Raw genomic sequence first — 25594 nt, 5'->3', positions numbered from 1 at the left:
AGTAGCTTGCAAACTAATTTCACAGTAGTTAGTTGTCCAAAATAACAAAATTCTTAGAATATGCAATCTTTAAAGTTTGTTTCTGAGTAGGTCTCTTGGCATTTAGGACACTTGGTTACAGTTCTGAAATGCTTCTTTTATCGAGATGTTTTCAGAAGATATCCACTCAAATAAGCATCAGCTTGAAATGTCAAGTGAAATGTCAACCTTTTCATGCCAACAATAACTTGTTTTGATATTCTGTAGCTCCATGAAGGTAGAAATAATAGCTTTGTCACTTGTCCTGCAAGGATGTAGGTTTGCTTCATCAAAGTGCTACTCAATCTTCTTACCATTTTCTTGGTGACAAACTGGGAAATAGCAAGCCAATTTTATACAGCTTCTGAAACTTCTGTTAAAAAAGTGTAGATTCATGCTTGGATTCACAGGATGCATGTCCCCAGAGACTTGCAACAATGGACTTCCTTAGTCCAGCAGTCACAGTACTGTGACCCCTTACTTCACATACTTTAACAAGAGTAGAACTTGACCCCCAGCTCTTCTTACATCTTAGGAGCTGCATGAATTTAACTTATTGCCTGTGTCTTTGATTCTTTGGTTTTGTCCCTTATTTTTCATGACCCATCTGTAGCCCACTACTAGGCATATTTCATGGCTTTCAGGTGTTCTTAGGTAACTACTTCCTTTGTTTAGGGAAGCACCACATATGTACCAACAAGTTCTCAGGGATTTTAAGACTGCAGCCCTAAAGGTAACCAAGAGAAAACTCATAATTTATTGTCTCTTTATCTGTGAATTTTCTCCTTTATGAGGGTCTTCTCTTAGGAAGAAGAGCTCAGCAGCAAAGCAAAAATCCTGTGTAGCTCTTGAAAGAAATGGGTGGTTTATTTTTCATCCAGTGCTCCTGCTTCACCTTCTTCAAACTGCACCATGCTCCTTAGAGGTATCTACTGTGAATATGAAAAACCTCAGAGAAAAAGCTAGGATCACATGTTCACAGCTGAATTATTTGTATATATTGATACTGCACTTGTGCACAAGCCCCTTAAAAAGAACTTTTTTGCCCCAGTATGCAGATGGGTGCAGCCAAGCACTGCCAAAACATATGCTTTGCCTGCATTTGTAAAGCAGAGTATTCTTTCTTAAATTTGCTTCTAACCTTTTGGTAGAGTCAGAACAAGCTCTTTTGCTTAAATAGCTTTAATTTCTTTCCTTCTTAGAAAACATCTACCCTTTCTTTCCTAAATGTTGGCTGTGCTGAGTCTTTTGTTTTTAAGATTTTTATGGCATCATTCTCTCCAACAGACTTCAAATGCTTCATGGCTTGTGATACAGGATTCCCGTCAAATGTCCATATGTATCATCTTTATTTTCCTAAGGAACTGCTAAAAAAAGTGCTCAGACTGCATTTCTTTCAAAATAGTGTGGCAGCTAGGATTGCTTTGGTATCTGAGACACTGCTTCATTTGCCAAGTTGGATGGGTTTTCTCTGCAATTTGTCGTTGTGGATATGACAAGCGAGGGATTTTGAGGCTCTTCAGCAATTGAGCCCAGGAGAGACACCTGCGTCTGGGAACTCCTTGGAGTTAGAAACAGGTTGCTTGAGATGTGATTTCCAATCTGGTCCTCTCTCTTCCCCGAAAAGGGAACATATTCCTGAGCTCAGGACTGGGACATGGTTGATTTCTTTATTCACTGCATTCAGACATGTGAGGAGCACTTTGCAGCATTGCTAAGACAGACAAGCCTGTTCCCACCCAGCCTTTTGGGTGTTTTGCCTGCTCAGGTTGTGAATGTGCATGTGGGCTTACACCTTTAGGCAGTCTCTGTCCTTTCTTTGTTCATCAAGTCATCATTTGCTTGATCATATTCACTTACCATACCTTGTTGATATTCCAGTCATCATCTTCCTATCTCCAAACCTCTACTTCTGCAAGGCTGTTGCTAGATTGGTTTTAGAAGGTTTTCATACTGATTTTCCTGACTTTTGTATGTCTTGTTTGATGTATTTATAGTAAGGTCCGGTACAATGAACTGCTGCTTTGAATTAATCCTGTTTTTTCTTTTAAAAAAATATAAATTCTGCTTAGGTCTGCAAAAGGAGTTAGTGCTGTTTGGTGATAGTTACTAAAGCTGCTCTTACTTCATTTGGACTCCTGCCACTTAGTGTTGATAAAGGTGCTGTAGGGACAACCATAAAACAATGTCCAAGACTCAATATCAGCTGTGGAACTTTAATAATTTGTAAATGACCATGTCTGGAGAATTTTAAAGTCTTCATGGTGTATCTACAATGCCCTTTGTAGGGAGAGAGTAACTGTGCTTGACAGGATTCTATCTGATTGATTCATAATGGTAGCTATTGACCATAGTTTTCAAGTACAGTAGATTATTAATTTAGATGAAGTAGTCCTTTTCAATACTTTTATTGAAAACATGTTAGATTTAAAATTTATTTAGCACATCTAGTGGCATGACTTTGTGGCTTCCATGCTGTATTTAAACTGTCAGTTACTGCTATTACTTAGAGGAGCATCAACTGAGATCATGGTTTTAATAATGCTGATTATAGGTAATGGTAGAATTTTAAGCCTTTTTTACTAAGATTGTGAGTATTGCTGTCCTTTCATCAGTAAGGGTTCCCTCTTGCTCATTGCAGAGAATGAGTGAATAATGAAATATATCTCCCATACAGCCAAAAATAAAGTTGCTGTTTTTAGCAGCTGACAGCTTGGCTGAAAATGCTGTAGGGCTTGTCCTGTCCACTGCTGAGTCACAGGCCTTTGTAAAACATGACATGTGTAAAAATTTTAACAGCTCAGCCTTTCACATGTGGGAATTTCTGATGAGCATGTAAAGCTAAAGCTTGAGAAGGATGCATTTTGGTGCAAATGTCATGGTTGTCTTGCCTCCCTGTACCTGTGTGCTAAAGTAGGGAGAGAAAATTGTTTCCCTGTCTAACAAGCAGCTCTCTTGATGTGTGAAAGATCACCATCTTTCTCCATTTTTCCATCTCAGCGTGCCATTTGAATGGAAGATAATCAAGATACAACTGCAAACCTTAACACAGTGGAAAATTTGCCCATGCATTCTGTTTCAGTCTTCTGAAGTTGAAGCAACGCTGATACCTCTCTGGCGGCAGAGGTTGTAGATCTGCAGTCTGGGGGCCCTTGTTTAAATCCTCTGCACAGTATGTTTTTCCTGGCTGATTGTGGACAGGCCATCTGGTGTCTGGCTAGGTGTATGTTACCAGATCAAAGTGTGTTCCTTCTTTGTCTCAGTTCCCACAGAGAAATGAGGTCTCAATCTGTCTTCAATTTTGAAATTCTTTGAGGCAATGACTTTTCTGCAGGGTACATTATTGAACTATATTATGAATATATGCTAAAATCATGGAATATAGGATCATAGAATAGTTTGGGTTGGAAAGGACCTTTGAAGATCATCTGGTACAACCCCCTCGCCGTAGGCAGGGACAGCTTTCTACAGACACATTCCTCAGAGCCCTCTCTGACCTGGCCTTGAACACTGCCAGGGAAGGTGTGTTCACAGCTTCCCTGGGCAGTACAACCTCGTTACCCTCTTTGAAACAGATGCCACCCTAAGAGGGCTTTGAGCAGCCTGATGTGGTGAAAGGTATCCCTTCCCATGGCAGGGGTTGGAACTAGATGATCTTCAGGAGTGTCTTCCAACGTAAACAGTTTTGTGATAATATCCACTCTAAAACTACCCTCTTTCAGTTTTAAACCAGTTGTTCCTTCTCCTGTCATTAGAGGCCATAGTAGAAAGTCCTCTTCATCTTTCTTGGAAGCCAGGCCCCCTTCAGGTGCTGGAAGGTGCTAGAAGGTCCTTCTGGAGCCTTCTCCATGCTGAACAACCTCAGTTCTCTTAGCCTGCCTTCAAAGGAGATGTGCCCTCGGATCATTTTTGTGACCATCTTCTCAACCTGCTCCAACAGGGCCACATTCTTCTTTTATTGGGACCCCAGAGCTGCAAATGGTATTAGGGTCCTCAGTAAAAGTGATGGTTCAGGGTATTTCTTTTGAAATGATACAAATGAAAGAAAGAGGAGAGTGGACCAGATGATCGCCTGTGGTCCCTTCCAACCTGACCGATTCTGTGCAATAGAGGGAGGCTCAATAAAAAATGAAGGAAAAAAGCATGGTCTCTCCTGGGAGTGCTGTGTGTCATAAAATAATAGAATCATCTAGGTTGGAAAACACCTTGACAATAGAGTTCAGCCTCTCCAGGTAGACTCTCTTGTATTTTGCTGTATGCCAGAGATTTCTTCCCAGTTCCAGTAAGCAGCCAGTGTGAAGTGTTCACTCATTGTTATTCTTTATTAAATTGTATGCTAATAGGTATAATCTCTTAAGTACCTAAATACCTAAATAAGAAATGCAAAATTCATTGTGTCTATATTTAATAAGGAGCCACTAATTAAATATTTTTGAGGTATAGGGTTTATGAGAGTTGCTTAGTAGAATTGTGAGTGACTGGGAGACATACTGTGAAAACTAGGCACTCCTATTTTCTACCCCAGGTTGTGATAGAATGGATAACATGTTTGTATTTTACATTTTGATCAAAGAGGATTGTAGTTTAAGTGTGTGAAGTGCAAGCTTCCCACCTTCTGAGTTCAGAGGAACCACTGTGCTTCCTCTTTTGCGTCTGTCAAATAGAGTTAATAGTCCAAAATTACGTTGATGGTAAAATATGTAATGAATTCTTATCTAAATTGAACCAGACTGTTTCTCAGTAATCCCTGCAACAATCCTTTAATTTCTGTAAGAACTATGTAGAGCCTTCATTATGCTTGTGGGTTGGGGGTGAGGGACAACACTATGATACAGCTGATAATGTAACAGAAATAAGTAGAAATTAAATGTTCCATATGCCTAGTTTGGAGTAAACATTGAGTATGGAAAACCAGCCTTACGTGATCAAAAAAACCAAAAAAATAACCGTCAATAAAATGCCAAAACAAAATAACAAAAAACCCAACTTTTTTTAATGCGGTTGCATTAAGGGATTTTCTTTCTTTAGTGCATCGTACCGGCATAAATATAATTTTTGTCTTTAGTTATGAATCCATGTGGTTTTCTTATAGTTTTCAGTGATGCCTGGCAAGGCACCATTTAGCATTTTCCCTGGAACAGTAGGCTTCTTTGTTTATTCCGAGTTCATTCCCTAGACTTACTGTATAAGAATGTTTTGTATTCTTTATGATTTTCTTTGACTTAGTATCCAGCACTAATGAAATAAAATATCTTGATATCATTCTATTGTATGTAACACCATCAGGATAGAAATGCTTAATGAAAGAGTATCATGTGTACAAGGAGATTAGAGCAAGATAAACTACTTGTATTTCACAAAAAAAAAAAAAAAAGAATGCTCTTGCAATTTGTACTCTTATTAGATTAGATCTATCTGTTCATATAGTCTTCTAAAGTCATTTTCCAGGGAGGTTGTCTGGAAATGAACCCCAGCATGGCTGGTTTCTGAGGATGTGCCTCTGGAATTCTTTGATCTCCTTTGGTGTCTATCTAGTTCTGCAGTTCAAGATTTTATTCAAGATCAGTCATGTTTGGTGCTTGGTTTTTCTCTGGGTAAGATGGGGTTTTTCTCTTCTATATGGATGTTGGTATTAATAAATTCTTTTTTTCAACACAAATTATCTAATTGATCTTTATTTGGTATATGATTGATTATATGTTTTTCCACTTCTTTCAGTCACATCTGTGCATCTGGGTCTTTTTGGGCATCAGGGTAGCTGATACTGATTTCTGAGGGAGGATAGGAGCACTGTTGTGTAAAATCACTCTATGTCCACAAAGCTTTCAACTCCTGGTGCAAAAGTGCAGCAAGCAGGCAAGCAGTAAGAATGAACTGCACAAGGCAGAAATCTGATCTCTCTGTGTTAATGCTGAAAGAATGAAGCTTGCCAACAGACCACAGCAATGAGCTGCAGGGGAATTTGCAAAATAGATCCATGATGATTGTGTCTGAATGTAGAATTTGTGAGAGTAGGCTACCAGGAAACCAGGAGTTCCAGTGTCCTTAAAGACTAAAACAGTAAAAGGTCTGTTGCAACCTGATGTAGGATATCACACTGGAATTTTCAACAGAAGTTGGATTTTCTTGTGGTGTGCTGGATCAAGTGGTCCAAGAGTTGTGATTTCTGCTATGCTGTCCCTAGACCTGGCTAGTGAAGGAGCAGTCAGTGTGAGGAAGACTTCACAGATGACAATGCCAGAAGAAATCAGCTTCAAGCCTTCCTATTGGGTGTGTGAAGTTCTTTGAGCTCATAAAGGCAGATGAAGATTCCTAGAGCATCTTGCAGGACCCATTGTTCCTTATTTCTGAAACCCATCCAAAAGACAGCAGTGAAGATACCGAACCCTGCTATGAGCAGTATTTTCACTTCCAAGTGCTTGTGAGCATACTGTAAATGAACTTTCTGCTCTCCAAATGGGAATGTCTTCAAGGAGGGAGGGACAGACATCTGCATAGCCTAAGTGTTGTATACATGCAGAATCATTCCCTGCAATTAAACGCAGGGAATGATCATTGGAGCAATAAAGCCCAAATAAGACAAAGAACAATCTTGTACCAGAAGTTATTGCTCTGTGTTCAAAATCCAATTTTTTTACAGTTGTATTTGATGAATTGCTGTCACTGCTCCTCTATGGCTCCTGCCCAATAGCCTCCAGCATGGATGATACCCACTGCTAGAATGAACGTGACTGCCTGCCAAATGTCTGTCCAGCTTCTTGAAAAATAGATAGATACAGTCCAATTTTTTGAGCAAAGCTCCAAGAATAGTAATCTCTTCACAGGGATCCCAGTCAAAGGCATGTCTGCTGTCTCTGGATGCTGTGACATCTTCCCTAAAGGTTAATAATCCTTGAGTATTATTTCTTCTCCATGCTGTGGAACCACTTCTTGCTTTAGAAAAGTTTGTATTTCCAGAGTGGCTTGGCGTACTTACTTCTTACACAGCAAGCCCTAGCCAAAAAAAGAGGGGCTCATCCATTGATAATTACAGAGTTATCAGCATCTCCCCAGGAGGGGAGGGAGTCTTCTACCTTTTATATATCAAGCCTTCCCCTTCCCCATGGCTGCAGCCCAGTCTGTGACACTGCATGGCTATCTGGTGGCTAGCTGTGGTGGTGAGCCCTCATGACCATGGATCCCCTCTGGGGCTTGGTGTCACCTGTGGGAGTTGGTAAACTCCCTCAAATAGCAGTTTCAGCCTGGGTTGGGGATTTTGGTGTTTCCCCTGTGTGTTCCCAGCATGCATTATTTTCTGTTTTCTCATAATATGTGTTAAGTGAGTGTTTATACAGAGATAAAATCTTCTAACACTGAAAGAGAGTACCTGGAGCAAACATCTGCAGGCACTTGCTGGAGCTATGTCTCCAAGTGTAGGAGGGTGTAAAATGCATATCATTGACAGGAGGCTGAGGAGATGCAGTTAACTGAGACTAAGAGAGTCAGAGGAGCATGATGTTACATGGATCTATTTTGTTTCACTGCAGACTTTGTTTCAGGTACCTAGATTTTATCTAAATTAAGATGGATCCTTTGAATGTGTGGATTTCCCCTGTCTTTCTGAACATTAAAGAAGAAATAATACAAAAACATGTAAATAGAGCCCACGTCTCTATAGATAAACTCTTTAATGGTCATTTCAGTGAGTAAGCCTGTTTTATTTTCTGATCCTTAAGAAGTCATTGCTTGTTTTGATGTGCTTACTCTATGATTTTTTTTAAAAATTGTATCACAGGCTCTAGAATGCATCTGCCAAGCTGGTTGTTTTGAGCTAGGATTTCCACCAAAGCAGTGTGTGTGCTGACTATAGTATCATGCTACCAGCACTCCTCTGTTCCATATCTGAGATGGTCACTGCATTCCTGGGTGCTTGGGAAGTAGTGCTCTGTTCTGCAAATGCATGAAATGCAACCTCAGCCAGAGGTGATGACAGAGGAAGGGCTAGTTAGCCATCACCCATAGGTGCTGTGAGGGCAGAGTTGGCAGGTGTGTGTGTGTGACGTCTGTCTTTATGAGCACCCAGGGTGAACTTTGTGTTCTTGATCTTTTTTGTGAAATTGTATTGGACATATGTCCCATTAATGTGCATGACGGTTTACAGTGTTGTGAGAGAATGTTGTCACGCTCATTTCAGGCATTAGTAATTGCAAAGTGGATAGACTTGAGAATAAAAATAGTGAAGATAGTTACTGGATTTGGAGTGCTTCAGTGATCAGGAGTATGACATTACCTTTTCTCAGCAATTAGCACTCTGAGTGCCTGTGGCCCTCTCACATTAGAGTCCTTAAAGCTTCTGACAGTTCAGCACATTTTCTGAAGCAAGAAGAACCAGAAAAAGGAATGTGACAGTGATCTCTTAAAACTTGGATTTAACTTTTCTAATAGTATCTGATAGAAAGTCTGTAACAAAACCAAACATTGAGCCCATGGCCTTAGAATTGTTCCCCACAAAAGTTCATCTGCAGCTGTTTCCAGTTCTTGCATGTGTTCTGGTTTGTAGGAAAAGTAACTGAGAATTGGGCTAAGTAAGTGTTACTTACATTCTCTGCCAAGAGCTCCTTTGTTAGCAGTCCATAAGAGATTTGTAGGGTAGGCAGGAGTGACCCCATCTTGCCTTTAGAGTAACTGAGAGTTCTCTGGTACGAGCAGCATTTGTCTGAGGAGAGAGTGCACAAATGACCCATTGACTGCTTGCTTTTTTCATGAAGTGAAGCTTCACAAATCTTTAAAACTTATGGTGTGAGTGGCAGTTGGAAATAAAATATTCCTGCTAGCAGTAGTGCACGGAATGACAAAAGCCCAGAGATGGATGGAGAGTCGCTTGTTGCACAGTGTACATGGCTGTGCTTGAGGAACAGCGTCAAGTAAGGAAAACAAAGTGAATATTATTCTAAATGTCTCTTGTGTGATAGCAGCAGGAGGACACTTACACCATTATGACAAAGTGTTCTTGTCTGCTGCTGATTTATTAATATAATAAAAAGGGTAGCTTATTGTTTTATTTTTGTTGAACAAAGTTATTTATGGTATTTGCAACATAAAAAAAAAGAAGATTAATAGTTTACTCTGTTTACTTTTGTCAGCTTTAGATATAAAGCAGTTCATTTACATGACTGCCTTTTTCATCTTTTTAAACACCATCAAAATGACATAGCTTTCTGGGCAAAATAGTAATATCATTTGTGTGGATAAATCTAGCCTCAAATCTCATTTAAAGTAGAGCACGAGGGATGTTAAGTACCTGATACTCTATTAACAGATAATCAAACTAATCCTTTCCAGGAGTCTGACAGGCAGCATCTCCTCTGTTCAGGAAAGCTCGTTAGTCAAATTAAGTTATATGTGTCAATGGATATGCCCAACAACCAACCTAAACATATGAAATATAGGTCTTCAATGAGTAAGACAATACTGTGTGTGCTGGTTTCACGAGATTCTTAGCTGTACAGATGAAATTACCTAAATTAAAGCTTTAAGGCTTATCTAAATTAAGTTTTCAAAGAGTGAAAATCTCAGAAGAGTTAACAGCATTGTGTATGTCCTGTTCAATGAAGATGAGATTTGAGCTTGTTGCCAGGAGATGAGCTGCTTATTCATAAGTAGTTGTGACAGCTCACTGGTCTCTTAACAGGACACAGTCTGAAAAAAACCCTCTATTTTTCTTTGACTCTTAAAGTGTTGTCTCATATTGGGCGTTGCCACAGCTCACTGCAGTGCAGATCGCAATGCTTGTGCAGTTTCTGTTTACCAGGCTTGTAGTAAACAGTTTCTTGACTGGCAAAGGACACTTAGCCCAGTTTATTGCTGCATCTTGGTGCTGCATGACACCTGAAGCAGAGAAAACTGACTTCATTTTGAATTTGTTTCTTCCACTCTGATTGGAAATAGGTTTTTTCTGTTAGTATAATATACTTCAAACTGGTGGAAATAAAGGATAATCTGATTTAGCACTAGAAAATAGAATAGCTGTGCAGTGATAGCTACTCTTAAAACGCATTCTTTGGCCATGTTCCTGTGGAAGGCTGTAAAAGCTAAGAAGGAGCAGGTAATTGGTAACTATTGTTCATGTGTCATGTATCTCCTCTTGACCAGGTCTGTGAGTTTGTCTGTCCCTCTTCAGTAGTTTAAGAAACACATTGATGCTGATGGGCACCAGTGACAGCAAGCACAGTATCTTTCCTGTTGTTTTCCCAGACATTTGTTTATTGGCATTACTCTTGACATAGTAACACATTAGTTTCTACCATGGAGTTTTCCTCTTCTTTCCTCCTGAGGGTTTTCACACTTTATCTGATCCAGAAAGGAAGTATGGCATTGTCTTTTGTCAACTGAAAACACAGTTCTTCCAGCAGGATTTTTTTTCACTTTGAAACAGAACTGAAATACAACTCTGGACATACTGCTTTAAATTCAGCATCTTTGGCTGCCTTTGCCTTTTGGAACTTGTTCTCATTCAGTACTAACTCTTTATGTTTTTGTCTTGAAAAGGAATTTGCATGCTAGCTGAGAACAGATATGGTGAGAGAAAAATAAATGCCAGGAATGCTACAATAACTGCTAAGCAAACCCACTAGAATATAGGAAAATATTAACAAAAAAATATGTTGCTTCTAATGGTGTGTGCACCTACCACATGATAAAGATTATGAACTCTTGTTATCTTAGGAATCAAGAGGATGCTGTCTGCAGTAGCATTTATGAATTGGAAAATCAAGAAACTAATTTTTAAAGGAATAACCAAGAAGTTCTCTAGCCTTCCAACTCAGCACATTCTGTGATTCTGTGATTTTTTTTTTCAATTCAAAATACAAGATTGAGGATATGTGCCTATATCAAAATAATGCAACTATGTGCATTTTAAGAAAAGGTCTTTTAAGGTAATTGTGAGCCAGATAGTCTGATTTCGCTTTTTCTGTCCACACCAGAAATTTAGATAATGGAAAATAAGACATGATCAGTACATTAGTGATTTGACAATAAAAGTCTTAAGAATTTATATCTGACTGTAAGTTGGCTCTTTTTGAGATGGAAAATAAGTAGAAAACTCCTGAGAAATTTAATTGAATGTTCATCTAGGCCCGTGTAACTTAAATCCGTTTTAGTGTTGCCAAAGGAGTAGGTGCAGACTGGCAGCTACAAGAAAAATGAGCAACTCATGTTGAACAGACCAATGTGGGGTCAGAATAAGGGATTGCATTTTGAGAAGTTGTGGCTTTGGAAGAGTATGTGAAACTCAAAAAAGGCAAGCTGCTCAGCTCGAATCTCTGGTATGAAATCCTGTGGCAAAAGACCTATGAGCATTTGGGTTTATAAATAGGAACTTCACATATGAGGAGGAATTTATTTCTGTTGAAGTCATTAACAAGACTTATAAGACTGCTGTTGGTATGCTGCAAGCTTCTTGCCAGTAATGTTCTTAGAAGGATTTGTAGAAGCAGTAGAAAGTCATGAAAAGTAAGAGGACTGATAGTTGTGCCTCCTGGACACATGAATAGTCAGGATGTGATACAGGACACAGTCCAGATATATCTCTGAAGGGAATCTTCCCCTTCAGTACTGCTTATTGATGTATCTGTATAAAGGTATCTTGACACTTGCTCCTTATTTTATGCAGATTATTAGATTGTTGCTCTTGAACCTTTTATATTTTCATTTGTGTGGCATAAAAGAGCAACATTTTTATCTTATATTTCTGATCCTGAGAACTATAAATTATGCTGCAGGAGTCTGGATATTTATCTCACCATTTTGTCAAAACAAATGTCTGCTTTTTCAAGTGCCTTGCAGAATTTATGCTACTATGAAGATTCAGTGCTTACTAATTCATTACTCATAGGTTTTGCTTGCCAACTAATTTTCTGTCAGAACTTAGTCCATATATGTATATATAAACTGTAGATAAGCTACATATCTGTTGATTGGGGAAAACAAGCCAGTTCATAAAAAAGAAAAAACCAAACAAAAAACAACCACCAAACACTATTTACTTTAATCAGGTGCAGTGTAATGTGCTTTGCATCTGTCATTGTGTCAGTGTAATGTGCTTTGCATCTGTCATTGTGTCAGGAATACGTTTTTGAAGATGTAAAAGCTGTATGATTTTTACCTTTTTCTTTCCCCCTAGACTGTGGTTTTTGCATTGTAATCTGTCACATTGCCACAGTGGGAGAAGGGAGGCTGTGTGTATAATGACTGCACAGTGTAAAACAATATGTAATTTAATCTCTGTTTAACTTTTCTTTGTAAAGGCAAATACAGCCTAAAAGGGACTGAGTCATTTCTGACAAAGACTAAAGGGGAAATCAAGATAAATTTAAAAGGGAAAGATTGGCAGCACATTCAAGAGAAATGGGAGACAGAGGAATAACTGAGAAAGAAAGTAGAAATTGAGACAATTTAAGCACAGAGCTGAAAGACAAAAAAGAGAAATGTATCGGGAAATATATTTCATGGCATAGAAAAAAATATATGAGAAATTAAGGAGATATTTGTCATGAATAGAGAAGGTGCTAGGAAAAGGTGTTACCGAAAAGAAGCCAATGTCAAGAGAGATTAATAACCACAGGAAGTAGATAACTTCCATTGCACAAAAATGGTTCTAATAAAACTTGTTAGCTTAGTACAAACATCTTAATTATTTGACTTCAGAACCATTTCTTAAGGTTTCTAACGCAGATTTTTCTTCTTAAAAATCACAGAGTGAGTGGATCATCAGTTGAGTTGTGAACTTCAGGCATGTAATGCAGTCTAACTCAACTGAGAACAGCTGGTAGTATCAAAACACCAAAGACCATTGATTAATAGAAAAAAACCAAAAAACAGCACTCCAAGATTCATCGATACCATTTGCTTTGCCTGGATGTGTTTGGCTACAAAGGCATGTTGAAAGACTGATATATTAGAGTCAATTCTAGTTCCTAGGACTATGTTTTGGAGATGAGAAAGTATTTTTCTCCTGTCACATTCCCCAAGATGTTTCTCATAATCCTGTTACTTTCAGCTGTGCTCTTGGCAGTCCATCCGTTTTATGTCCTACCTTCTTTAGATCTGCATTTGTTCCCTGTCCTTCCTCCTGATGCCTTTGTTTCTCCCCTTCACTGCCTATTTATGCTTCCTTCTTTTAGCAGCTTCTCTCTGACACTTCACCTTGTAGGAGGGAGGGGACTAGAAGCCCTGTGCTTTACCATTTCTGCTTCCCCACTGGCAAAGCTCCATGCTGATCTTTTGTCCCTTGATAGTTCTTTTCTTCAATTTCCTGATGGCCATTCCGATTCATTTTTCTCCTTTCTCTGTCTCTGTTCCCTTTCTCCACAGTTTAAATCAGTCTTTCTCTGTGCCAGCTGCTAGTGGGGGAACATTTAATCCAGAAGCCAGGCATTGTCCATGCTGTCACATCTGGTTCCCTCTGCTACTGGAGTAGCTCCCACAGAAAAGGGGGATTGTGCTTAGGCATGAGTGATTGTGGTTGGTGTGTTGTGCAAATTCAAGATTGTTGCTTTTAATTCAGGGACCATTTTTTAACAAAGGTAGCTAAACTGGCAGGTTAATAATGCTTGTGCAGGTAAACTTAAAGTGAAGAAGCCAGAGATATGAAAAGCAGGAAAGATGAAGCACAAAAATTGCTTACTACTCTAATAATAATAGCAGAAGAAAAAATTAACTCAAGACTGCCATGGTTTTTGGCTCAGACAGGATGTGAAGCAATATGCTACGTCTCCTGGAATTATCAGATTGAAGAGGCATTTATATGCCAGATTTTCATCACATTTATTCTGAATTTTAAGTCATCGGTGATGTTGACTGACTGCTGTAAAGTGCCTTGGATTTGAAGGCCCTTTAAAAATTGAGAACATGTAACATTTCTACTCAGAAATGCATGAAATCTGTGCCAAGGAAGCTAATACAGCTATTGAAGTAAATGGAAATTATGCAGTTTAATTGAAGTATTATTAGCCAGTGCCAGGTAGTTCAAATATGATTAGCTGGTTGTCCAGTTCATGCCAAATTTTTGTGTTCAGATCTTCTAAAGCAAAAATGTTGAATATTTCTAATAAGCTAATATATGCACAGACTTTCTCATATGGATTTTTCAAAAATATCAGTAGTGTGAAACCAATGAATATTTCATTACATCCTGAGATGCCTCAGTCAACAGTAACTGGATTCCTCATGTGTCTTGTCCAGGAAACCAGCTTTGGAAAACTTTTGAAGAAGGTAAAGATAGTATCGCTTAAGAATTCTGTTTGGAAATCTTTCCCTGCTGATCATAGAGAAATGCCAGAGTATTTATCTTTTATCTAAGAAGCACTATTTGAATATATGATTGCTAATTTGTAAAATGTAAATAGGGGAAGTTGTAGTCAACCAGATAATATCTGTCTTATCTGTAGTTAACTGATGGAGTTGGAGCATTTTTGTGTGTTTATTTTTCAGCTCATTTGTAGACTGTAGCTGAACAGTGTGATGAAGTAGGCATTTTAATGCTTTTCAGTACAACTCTTAACTAGGATAGTTTTCTTAGAGTGTTATGATAAGATAGATAGTTTCTTCCCATCTCTTTTGATTGTCTTTGTCCCTGTATTCATTATTCCAAAAAATCATTACTTGTATTTTCATCTCGAAATAATGTAGAGCCTCTAGGAAAGAAGCAGTTTTGGATGTATGAATGGACCTGTCCAGTCCTGTGGGCTTTACTGAGCTTTTGGGTTCAGAAGTAGAGTGTAGAGCGCAGTTGCAGCTTTTACCTTGGAAATTGTGATAGTTGTGATACCCTGCAATAGAATATTTTTACAAGCCGAGTCTCTGGATCCTTAAGCAGAGAAACTATGGAGAAGCAAGCTTGTGTAGCCGTGAAGTTTAGGTGTTTCATCACCTAATTTCATGTGTCATCTGAAACTGGACAACCTTCCTTGTCTTTCCTACTGTTCTTTAAAATTGTTAGCAAAAGTGCATCTTTCAGGGAGGAATCCGGTGTGACTTTTTAAAATAAAAGTGTTTGTAGAAGTCTTGTTTGTGATTTTACTGGTTAAAGAAAATGTCAACCTAGTCAACATATTTTGAAAACTAAGGGAGTTCCTTTTTTCCACATAGAAGGAACATTCCATGAAGCATTTATTGCCTTGTGAAATGAGCAAATCATCAAGTTATGTAATATTTATGGCTTAAGTACTATCTGCTTTATCCTGTTGCTCTTGAGAGACCAGAATTCTGCTAGCCCAGGAGTACTTTGCAGCAGCGGATTTAACCAGTCTGGACTTTTATGAGGGTGAATTTGGCAGTGTTTTAAAATTTTGGAGACTGTTAGAATTAGGCAGAGTTTCTTTGCCTTTGCCTGTGTAAACTGCCTGCATGTAACAGCTGAGTGCCTTGCAGAGGTGTAGTAGCTTTGCTGCCAAAGCTTTAAGTGGGTGTTGGTGGGCACCAGAGCTAATGCTCAAGATGAGTGTCATGGTATCACCCCTAGATCATTTCTGCCTTCAAAAAGGGCAACCAGGAGGGTCTGGGGAACTACAGCCTGGCCAGTCTTACCTCTGTGCCTGGAAAGATGATGGAGCAACTAATTTAGAAAACTATTCCTCAGAACAGCAAGGTCATTGGGGAACTCATGTTCAGCCAGCCCTGATGACCTATGATGAACTGACTTTATTTCATAAGATCATTGTCAAGAAGTTGGTGAAGTATGGGCTGGATGAACAGATAGGGAGGGTGATTGAAAAGTGCTTGAGCTAACAAGTTCAGAGGGTGATAATTCAGCTGTGCAAAATGGAGTTTGAGGACAGTAACTGGAGGCATACCCCAAGTCCAATCCTGTTCAATGTTTTCAGAAATGGTCTGGGTGATGTCACAGGTGGCACTCTCAGCAGATTTGCTGATGACACCAGACTAGGAAGAGCAACTGATATGCAGAGGAACCTCAGTAGGATGGAGAAGTAAGCTTGACAGGAACATCATTCAGTTCCCTGGGGGCAAGGGCAAAGTCCCACACCTGGGGAGGAACAAACAGACCCAGCTCTGCAGAAAAGTGGTGGACACCAAGTTGGCCATGAGCAACAATGTGTCCTTGCAGTGAAGAACGTGAATGGTATCCTGGCATGCATTAGGAAACACGCCAGCAGGTCAAGGGAGGTAGTTCTTAGCCTTTACTGTATCCACTTGTAGGCTCCATAGTACAAGAGACATGAACACACTGAAGAGTCCAGCAAAGGACTGACAAAGATAGTTAAAGGACTGGATTATCTCTCATTTGAGGGAATGCTAAAAGAGCTGGGATTGTTCAGCCTGGAGAAAAAAAGGCTCAGGAGAGACCCCATCACTGTGTGCAAATATCTGAAGGGAGGAAGTAAAGAAAGTAGAGCAAATTGTCATCATAGCCATTTTAAGTTGTCAGTGTAGTCCAGATTCAAGCTGATTCTTGGTTTTTTAACTCTGATCTTAGACTGCTGGGATGGGTTTAGATTTTTCATTTTCATATTGATTTTTTTCTGTCACAAAATAATATAAATTCATAGAGCATTCCCTTTGCAGAATAAGTCTTCTCTTGTTTAAAGAGTTTCAGTCTTTTGGAAATGCTAAGTGTTGTTCATCAAGTACTTTGGTAATCATTGCAGCTCACCAAGGACTGCAATAGTATCTCAGCTATGTCATTGTCTTTACAGTATCTGCAAATTTTCCCTCCTTGAACATCTGCTACAACTCAAGAAACCTATAGTGCTGATGAGGTGCTGTTGAATTTATGTATTTCTACATCATTTCACCTCTGTAGGTAGTATAGTTTGTAACTGCCTTGCTAAATTTCACATGAACATGATTTACATTCTCCAGGACCAATTCTAGATGTGGCATACCTCTTCAATCATCACTAACAAACATCTATGAAATATACCTCAAGTGTTCTCCCACTCTCATTTCATACTATGATAGCTGAAATCTTACCAGGATTTTACTGCATATCTCTCATCTCACAAGATGACTTTGTAATTACAAAGTGAAAATTACTAGAAGCAGATGTGTAAAGAGGGAGCTGTTTCTCCATTTCTTGGTAGCAAGATGGCCCCCACTAGCAGGGGAGAATGCCCTAGGAACAGTGGGAGCCCCCAAACCTGGGAGCTCCCAAGATTTACAGAAGCAAAATGTGTTGGAAGTTAAGAGCTATTCATCTAGAAACTTGGAGCTATTTATCTGACATGCAGACATCTTTTTCTTATGCAGTAAGACTTATGTATCATCAAACCTGCAATGCTTATTAAGCTACTTCTGCTTTTCTAAATTTTTTTTTTTGGTGATAATGCTGCTTGATTTTCACCATGAATCTTTATCTCTACTCATGCAGAGAGTACTCTCTAAGACGTTGACCTTTAAATGAGTGTTTAGCCACCAAAAGGCAGTGAGGAGCTGACTGCTGCAGATTGAACTCTGAAAGTACAAAGATAACTAATTTTGATTGGGCCAAGGAATACCACAAGGGTCTGTGGAATACCACAAGGTATTCTGGAATACCACAAGGGTAGTTTCCTCAAGGGTCTGAGTCTGGTATTGCTGTCAAGGGCTCTGGTTTTTCAATCTACATTTAGTAGAACGATAGATCTCCCCCATTATCTTCATCCTTAGTGTTCAAAGGAAATGTGTTCAGGATTTGATACCAATATAGTAGTACTGATGCTGAACCAAGCATTACATTTCTGTGAACTTGTGCAGTATGTCTGCTTTGTCTGATGTTTTTTTCAGTGATCCAGGGCTATCAAGCCTACAGATCAGCCACATTGCAAGGCCATAGATTCTCACTACTTAATAACCATCAGATTAGAAAGAAGTCTGGCATTTATTACTTTTTAATAAGAACGATTCAAAGGCTGCTCTATGCACATAAATGAAAGAGATTCCTTATTTGTAGAAAACGTCTGTCATCGCTCTCCAAGTTAGGAGCAGAGGCCATTTGGTGCTGTTTGCCATTCATAGTGCTGGAAGGGAACACCTTACAGCAGTATTAGCATAATACAGTCTTCTGAGAGCTGAAGCCATGCATCTAGGCAGTCACTGGATACATCAATAAGGCTTTTGAAGAATCATTGAAATTTTTAAGGCCCTTTTCTGCTGCATGTTTTAATGGCCTTGCTTGGATTAATCGGCTCAGGAGCAAGCTTTCATATTGTGGGGTGGGTGGCAGGTTTGATATGTTAAGCATCAATTTAATGGATGAAAATTATTCAGGCCCTCACAGCTGGTCTGCTGTACATACTAGTTTGTAAATACTGATTGCTGTTTTCATCTTAATGAGGGATCCACTTATCCGATTTGGGGTTTAGATTTTGCTTTTTCTGCCAATTTTCACTCTCTTTCCTTCTAGCTGCCTACAGCCTGATTTGTTTTTGAAAGGGGGGAAAATTCTTCTATTCGTTTACAGTATTTGAAGAAGGAAGTGTTAGGCTAGTAAAGGCCATGTAAATTGATGGCTTTAATGTGTTAAATTTTGCCATGTAAAATGGAGACACTTTTCCAAGGCTACAGTGGCTTCTAAAACTTTTCTGAAGAATGCCCATATTTTGGGAGTGGACAGAACAGCCACCTTGGGATTAACACCCATTTACCTAGAACAGTATTTTTGCATCTTCAAAGCAGGATGTCTTGCTGCTGCTGTCTTTTAGAAGTTTCTGATTTGTTCTATACTTGTAGCTTTGTGCTGACAAAGAAACTTGGGGTTGGATGGTCTCCATTATCCATGAAAGGTGCTTTGTGTATCTGCAGAGTAGATACCACACCTCAGGGGCAAAACATTTTAATCTTATGGGTACGGAATGTGCACAAGCCATCTCATACTTGGGAACTGTGGTGGGTTGATGCAAAGTGCCCACCAAAACTGCTCTGCCACCCTCCTCCTCAGCTGGACAGGAGAGAGACAAAAAAAATGCAATTAAAGAGTCATGGTTCAGGGTAAGGACAGGAGGAGATCACTTGCCAACTACTGGCATGGGCAAACAGACTCGACTAGGGGTAATTAATTGATAATAAGAAATAAAAATTAAATCTTGAAACACCTTCCCCCTACCCTCTCTTCTTCACAGGCTCAGTTTCACTAACAATTTTCTCTTCCTCTTCCCCCATAGCAACACAGGGGTCAGGGAATGGGGTGGCATCAGGTGTTATCTCTGCCATTCCTTCCTCTTCAGGGGGAGGACTCCTCACACTCTCCCCTGTTCCAGCATAGGGTCCCTCCCACAGGAGACAGCTCTCCATGAGCTTCTCCAACATGAGTTCTTCACACAAGCCACAGTTTTTCACAAACTGCTCCAGTGAGTATCCCCCACGGGGTTGTCAGTCCCACCAGCAAAGCTGCTCCAACGTGGGCTCCTCTCTCCACAGGACTGCAGGTCTGCCAGGACCCTGCTCCAGTGTAGGCTCCTACAGGGTCACAGCCTCCTTTGGGGATCCACCTGCTCTGATGTGGGACTCTTCCATGGGCTGCAGGTGGATCTCTGCTCCCCCATGGACCTCCATGGTCTGCAGAGGAATCTCTTCTCTGATGCCTGGAGCACCTCCCTTCCCTCCTGCACTGACCTTGGTGTCTGCAGGGTTTATTCCCTGATATATTCTCACTCCTCTGGCTGCGGTTGCTCTTCTGTTGTTGATTTTTTTACCCTATTCTTGACTATGTTGTCCCAGAGGCTCCACCACCATCACTGATGGGCTCAGCCTTGACCCATGGTCTGTTTTAGAGCCAGCTGGCAGTGGCTCAGCCAGACACGGGGAAGCTTCTGGCAGCTTCTTACCGAAGCCACCCTTGTGTTCCCCTTCTACCAAACCCTTACCATGCAAACAAAATGCAGCAACATGGCTGGAAGAGTGCTAAGACAGCAGAGTAATTCTCAGTTATTCTTCTGTTCCTTGGCAAAATTAAATCATCTAAGTCTTTGTATGTATTGTACAGAGCATTTTTAAAAGCTTTGGTGATGACTTTGAAGCAATCAGTCATGCTGCATTAGTAGTTATTCTTATCACCAAATTTTTCCTAATAACTAACTTACTTTTCCATGGTCCATTTTGGTGTTATTTTTTGTTCTCTGTGTCCATGGAAAAATATTATTTCCTTTTACTTGTGTTAGCCTTTTATATACTGAAAAGTCATTATCTTGTCCTCTCTTGAGCATCTTATGTCTAGACTAAATAACCCCAATTCTTCTGCTGTTTCCTAATGAGCTCTATTTTTAAGGCAGCCATTCATTTTTTGTTCTTTTCTGTTTTTCTTGCCTATGCATTTTTTGAAATGCATTGCCTGTCAACAGGGAACTGCCAGGGCTGAAATAGAATCTATGAGTTCAACTCAGTGTAAAAAAAAATTAAAGTAAAAATATTAAATGATAAGTAACTGTGTTGTCTGATACCAGCGCATTATTTATAAACTAGAGCCCAAGGCTTTTACTGTTGTTCTTATGTTAAGTTTGAAACTTGCTAAAGAAGGCACTTTAATGAGCACAGCAGAACTCTCTGGACACACCTGCAGTTTCTCATAAATGGCACCTCACTCACCACTGCCTGCTACATTTCTTTTCCCTCCCTCTCTCCAAAAATGCTCTTGTGGTCACTTGGCTCTGATAAAATCCTATGCAGCTGTCTCCCAGTTCGTACTCCAGCCTGCATAGGTAAACGCTGTGCCAAGCACTCAGTGGTTTTTTAATGCAGAAGTAGCAGCGAGATCAGACTGAGATGACAGTAATAGAAAGTAAAGGCATGCCTTCAACCAATACATTCAGTTTTAGATGTGAAGCATATAGAGAGGGAGTATTGTACCCTTCTGATGCTACATCAGTGGAGCTCAAGAGTCCTCAGCCCGCTGGAGGTGACAGGAAAGTGCCTTTAATCACAGCCAGTTTGGGCAGGTACTGCTAACAGCATGGTTGTCTGAATTAGCAGTTCCTGCTGGTGCTCTGATGCTGAAATGGCTCTGTGATTGCCTTTTAACTGTCTTGTCCAGATTCATACACATTTAGATCAGCTCAACCTTTACTTCATACACTCTAGCTAAAACTCCTTCCTCAGATACATACATTTCAAACTAATTAAAACCTGGATAGCAATCTAAATAGCCATTAAGAATATTCTTGAGCAAGGATGTTTCTAAGGATGTCCTTCCATTGAATAGTCTTACTCTAATGTTTCAGTATCTTTCATTAATGAACAATATGATAGTGCATAGCACTTTCAGAGGGTGCAAGATAAGAAAGCTGAAGATGAACAAATTCATATTACAAATGTCTTTCCAAATTATTTGCTAATTCAATGGAAGTCATCATTCTGTTCTTCATTAGGTATTGAAGCTTGCCTGCACTGTAGAGGGAGTACCCCCAGATGACTCCCAGTAGATAGTTCTGTCTGGTCTTGACCCATCTGCTACTTAAAATTCGAAAAGTTCACCATGAATTTTTGATGCTTATTTATAGATTCAAATGAGGTAGTTCTTATGCAACTGGGCCAAGACCGAGGTTTTAGTTCTCTGAAGGGTTTCTTTTTTTCCCAGTTACTATAGATTTCACCTGTACTATACCTCTTCCTTATACTATGCCTTCCTGTTCTGAATTGGTCCTTTATTCAAGGTCAAAGTGCTATATGAATTTTACTCCTAAATTTCTGTGTATTTTCTCAAAGACTGTCTTTTGTCAGTTTCTTGGCTAAAAATCATTCAAGCTGCATTGCCTCTGTTGCTTCATAGTTATACCAAATCATATTCTCAGGTATATCCTTTTTCAGTTTAGACCTATCCCATCTTACAGTTCATATGGAGAACCTCTCTAGAAGTTCTTTATCCTGGCTCATTGCTTTCAGATTCACCTATATCTCTCCATACTCCACTGCATCAAATACAATTAGATGTCATCTTTAATATTTTCTTCTGGTTTATTTCATGTCTCACTAGTCATTTCCTCAAACATAAAGATATTGATTTTTTCCCACCTTCATATGAAAAATAAGGATATTCTTGATTGCTTATTTTTCAGCTTGCTTCTCTAGTGAGCATCTCTTCAGTTTCTTCCCATAGACCTTACAAATCAGCTGCTGCAGTCCTTCCTAAAGATTTTATTCATTTTGATTACAGATTACTGGTCAGGTCATTAACAATAGAATTGTAGAATATCTCAAGTTAGAAGGACCTTTAAGGACTGGGGAATTCAACCCCCTGCTTCTCTCAGGACTAGCTGAAACTGAACCATGTGACTAAGAGCATCTCCACAATTTCCTTGAGCTCTGACAGGCCTGGTGCTGTGACCAGTCTCTTAGTGAAGAACATTTTCCCTATCTGAAACTCCCCTTATGCATTTTCATTAGACTTCTTCATGTCCTATTGCTGGTCACCAGAGATGATGTTCCTATGCTACGTCTTTGTTGCATGTTATTCTGGGATATGGTAGCTTATTTTCTGTTTTGTGTGGTGCATCAAATTGGCAAATAATGTTATCTTCAGGTTAAGGAGATACTTGTCCAGAAATGTAGTGAATACTGAGAGGGCGTTGATTAAAATGTGTGCTAGGAACTAACAGGTAAAAGCAGATTCATACCATGGGGAATGAATTATTATATTACGTATATCTAGATTATATTATGTATATCTAGATATGCCTTTGGAAAGCATGCTTACAGGTAGGCTTAGAAGAATTCTCCCAATTGCTTGTCTAATAAATGCTGTGCTCTGAGTAAGGCTATTACAGATTTATGTTCTAAAAGTAAGGAGAAATAACAGTAAAAATTACTGAGATTTTGTCTTGTCAATAATTTCTTTGGGGGTTCAGACTAGAGAGGGAAGATTAGCCCTGGAATTATTTTTCGTCTGCATTATCAATGAAGGAAAAACTAGAGGAAACTGCATATCTGGTTTTGCATAGACAATGTTCATAAAAAAATAGCAAATCTGTCTGCAGTAAACTCATTAAAAAGAGGTTGGAAGTTTGTAAAAGCTAAAATACTTGGGTAGGAGAGTTGTGTCTTGGTTTTTAACTGAAAAATACAAGGTATGATTTAAAGACTGTTTTAAAAAGCACTTGAATTTCCTAATAGTGGTGGAAGGAGGTGGGAGGAGACCTGATATTCTACTGTAGTAGGAATCTAAGAACTGTTGCTGGAGAGATTGGAAGAAAAGAAATCAAAATGACAAGTTTGCTTTTCATGTTCAAATCTAACCAAAAGTTATAAAGTGAACAAGTGGCAAAAAATTATAAGTTAATATATTTTTTACAACATAAAGCTCTTTTAATACAAAGAGGTAGGTGGGGCAAGGAAATTTCAGTCTTTACAGTTCTGGGAGATAAATCAGACTTAGTAACTATTTGCAATTGATCCTACTATCTTAGGTTTTCAAGATCAAAGCAGTGCAACTGGCAGGAAAACTTCTTCCAGCCTTCAACACACCTACGGGTATACCATGGGCAATGGTGAATCTGAAAAGGTAATGAGTTTTCTTTTGTGAAATGTCTTCCTCCCCTTCCCGCCAACTTAAAATTAATAATGGCATACAGCAGTTTTTCTTAGTAGTGGGACTGTAGAAAATGCAGACAAATTGTCATTGTTGGCATGTTAGAATAGTTTTGGTAGAGTTCAGCACGTTCTAACTCATAACTGCAATATGTTTTGATCCTGGGTTTTTTTTATGATTCTGCAATAAACGTTCAATTTGCCATTGGACCACACAGTACATTATTCTGTGTGTTGCTCTAGAGTTTAATAATTGTTTCTTTACTCATTACAGAATCTGTTAAAAATCAAAGTTGTTTGCAGGATATGGTTGAATTTACTGGGTTTTCTGTACTGTTTGAGGTGTGTGTTACCTTTAGAAGATTCCCAGCATTTGAGAAGATGATGGGACTCTGAAGTTACTATTTCATTTTGCATTTTAGCTTGGGGTCTGACGTGCTAAAGTGAACTGTGGTCTGTGCAGATGGAGAGGCTCCTTTAGATGACTGCTCAGATCAGACTGAACTTAGATGGTCTGCATTGCCTCATGGAAGACAACTGCCTTGCCTAATTTATGTTGTATTGCTTGCTCAGTGCTAGGATTTCCCTCAGATTTTGAGAGTGTTTTTGATGCAAGGCATTCTTTAAATTTTCACTATGTCCTTAAACAGTAGCTGAATTGGGATGTATATCTAGATTGTGTGTACACTAACTCATAACTGAAATCATTTATGAGAGGAAGTAGAAGTAATCTTCAGAAATACATAGTTAATTACAGAAATTAAAAGGCCCAATCCTTGAAAGGTGGTGAAAACTCCCAGATTAGATTAAACCAGAGGTAATTTAGGAGTTAGGATAGCAAGATGGTATCACTTTGAGTGCACAAAATAGATATGTCATGCTTTCTGCTGATTCTTTAGGTGAGCCTGAGGAACTCATATGTTGTGCCAACAATAAACATCCTGTATTCCTATGTAGACACAAGATAGGGAAGCACATCTCACACAAGTGAAGGGAACACAGCAGATCAACAGGACAAGGCAGCAAATGCTGCCACCTTCAAAACTTGTCTTACCTTGGTTCTTGTTCTTAAGAACATGCAGTGAATAAGAAACAACTGTGATTGAGCCCAGTGTTAAGTCATCATATCATGGTATTATATTATTTAATAATAGGACTTTTTGTCGATGACGTTATGGTATCTTTGTTCCAAAAAGATCCAACCAATGCACCAATTGACCAATCAAATCACAACTCCTGTAAACTTAAGTGTGGGTTAAAATATTGTTGTTGCTTGCTTAATTGGCTGTGGTAGCTGTGCACCATAATTCTGAATTTTGTGTTGTTTTCTTCCTTTCTTTATGCTTATTTGTTGGAATTCAGTGGTGTTGGTCGAAACTGGGGCTGGGCTTCTGCTGGCAGCAGCATCCTTGCTGAGTTTGGTACTCTGCACATGGAATTTGTCCACCTTAGTTATTTGACAGGAGACCCTGTATATTTCAACAAGGTGAGTCTCAAAAATCAATATTTTTTATCATACTTCTTATCATAAATTTAATTAAAGGAGAAGTGCTTTCTATATTGAACTCTACTTCCATTCTTGGTAGCAGGTAATATTTTCATGCTTGTATTTCTGTTACCAAATAGTTGTATTTTTCAACTAGAAATATATAATAACACAGGTTTTCTTATTTGTTTCAGAATACATTTAAAAATCATTATTTTTAAGCTTGTTTATGTGAGCAGTCCTTTAAAACCAAAAATGTACAAATCTGAAGAAAGCCCTCAAGAAAGCTTGCGGTTCAGATTAATAAAATTTGCTACTAAAAATGAAAGAAAAATAAAAAATATTAGATTTAAGTTTGTGCAGAGGGCAGACAAACGTTGTTAGTGGTGAACCTGATTCTTGATTTAATTTAGGTCATGCACATTCGGAAGTTACTTCAAAAAATGGATCGTCCTAATGGACTTTATCCAAATTATTTGAATCCAAGAACAGGCCGGTGGGGTCAGCGTAAGTATTCTTATTTTATTAATTCCTAATTAGAAGTCTACTTCTTATCTTGTTGTTGAGTTGGAGATCAGAAAATTTATTCTGTAGGGC

The 25594-nt window shown here is 39.0% G+C and overlaps 1 protein-coding gene across 1 annotated transcript in view; it reads left to right on the top strand.

The window, feature by feature from the left end:
* MAN1A2 (mannosidase alpha class 1A member 2) overlaps window positions 1-25594 on the top strand; it is a 133979-nt gene that overhangs the window by 64151 nt on the left and 44234 nt on the right. Inside the window, exons 6-8 of the mRNA XM_064723042.1 lie at window positions 23391-23485; window positions 24874-24997; window positions 25411-25504. Coding sequence (XP_064579112.1) covers window positions 23391-23485; window positions 24874-24997; window positions 25411-25504 — 313 coding nt within the window. The remainder of the gene's footprint in view (window positions 1-23390; window positions 23486-24873; window positions 24998-25410; window positions 25505-25594) is intronic.

This window comes from Zonotrichia leucophrys, chromosome 1 (assembly GCF_028769735.1).
Source record: "Zonotrichia leucophrys gambelii isolate GWCS_2022_RI chromosome 1, RI_Zleu_2.0, whole genome shotgun sequence".
Taxonomy (NCBI): Eukaryota; Metazoa; Chordata; class Aves; order Passeriformes; family Passerellidae; genus Zonotrichia; species Zonotrichia leucophrys.
Note: the sequence above shows the minus strand (reverse complement) of the source record. Positions and strands in the feature narration are given on the sequence as shown.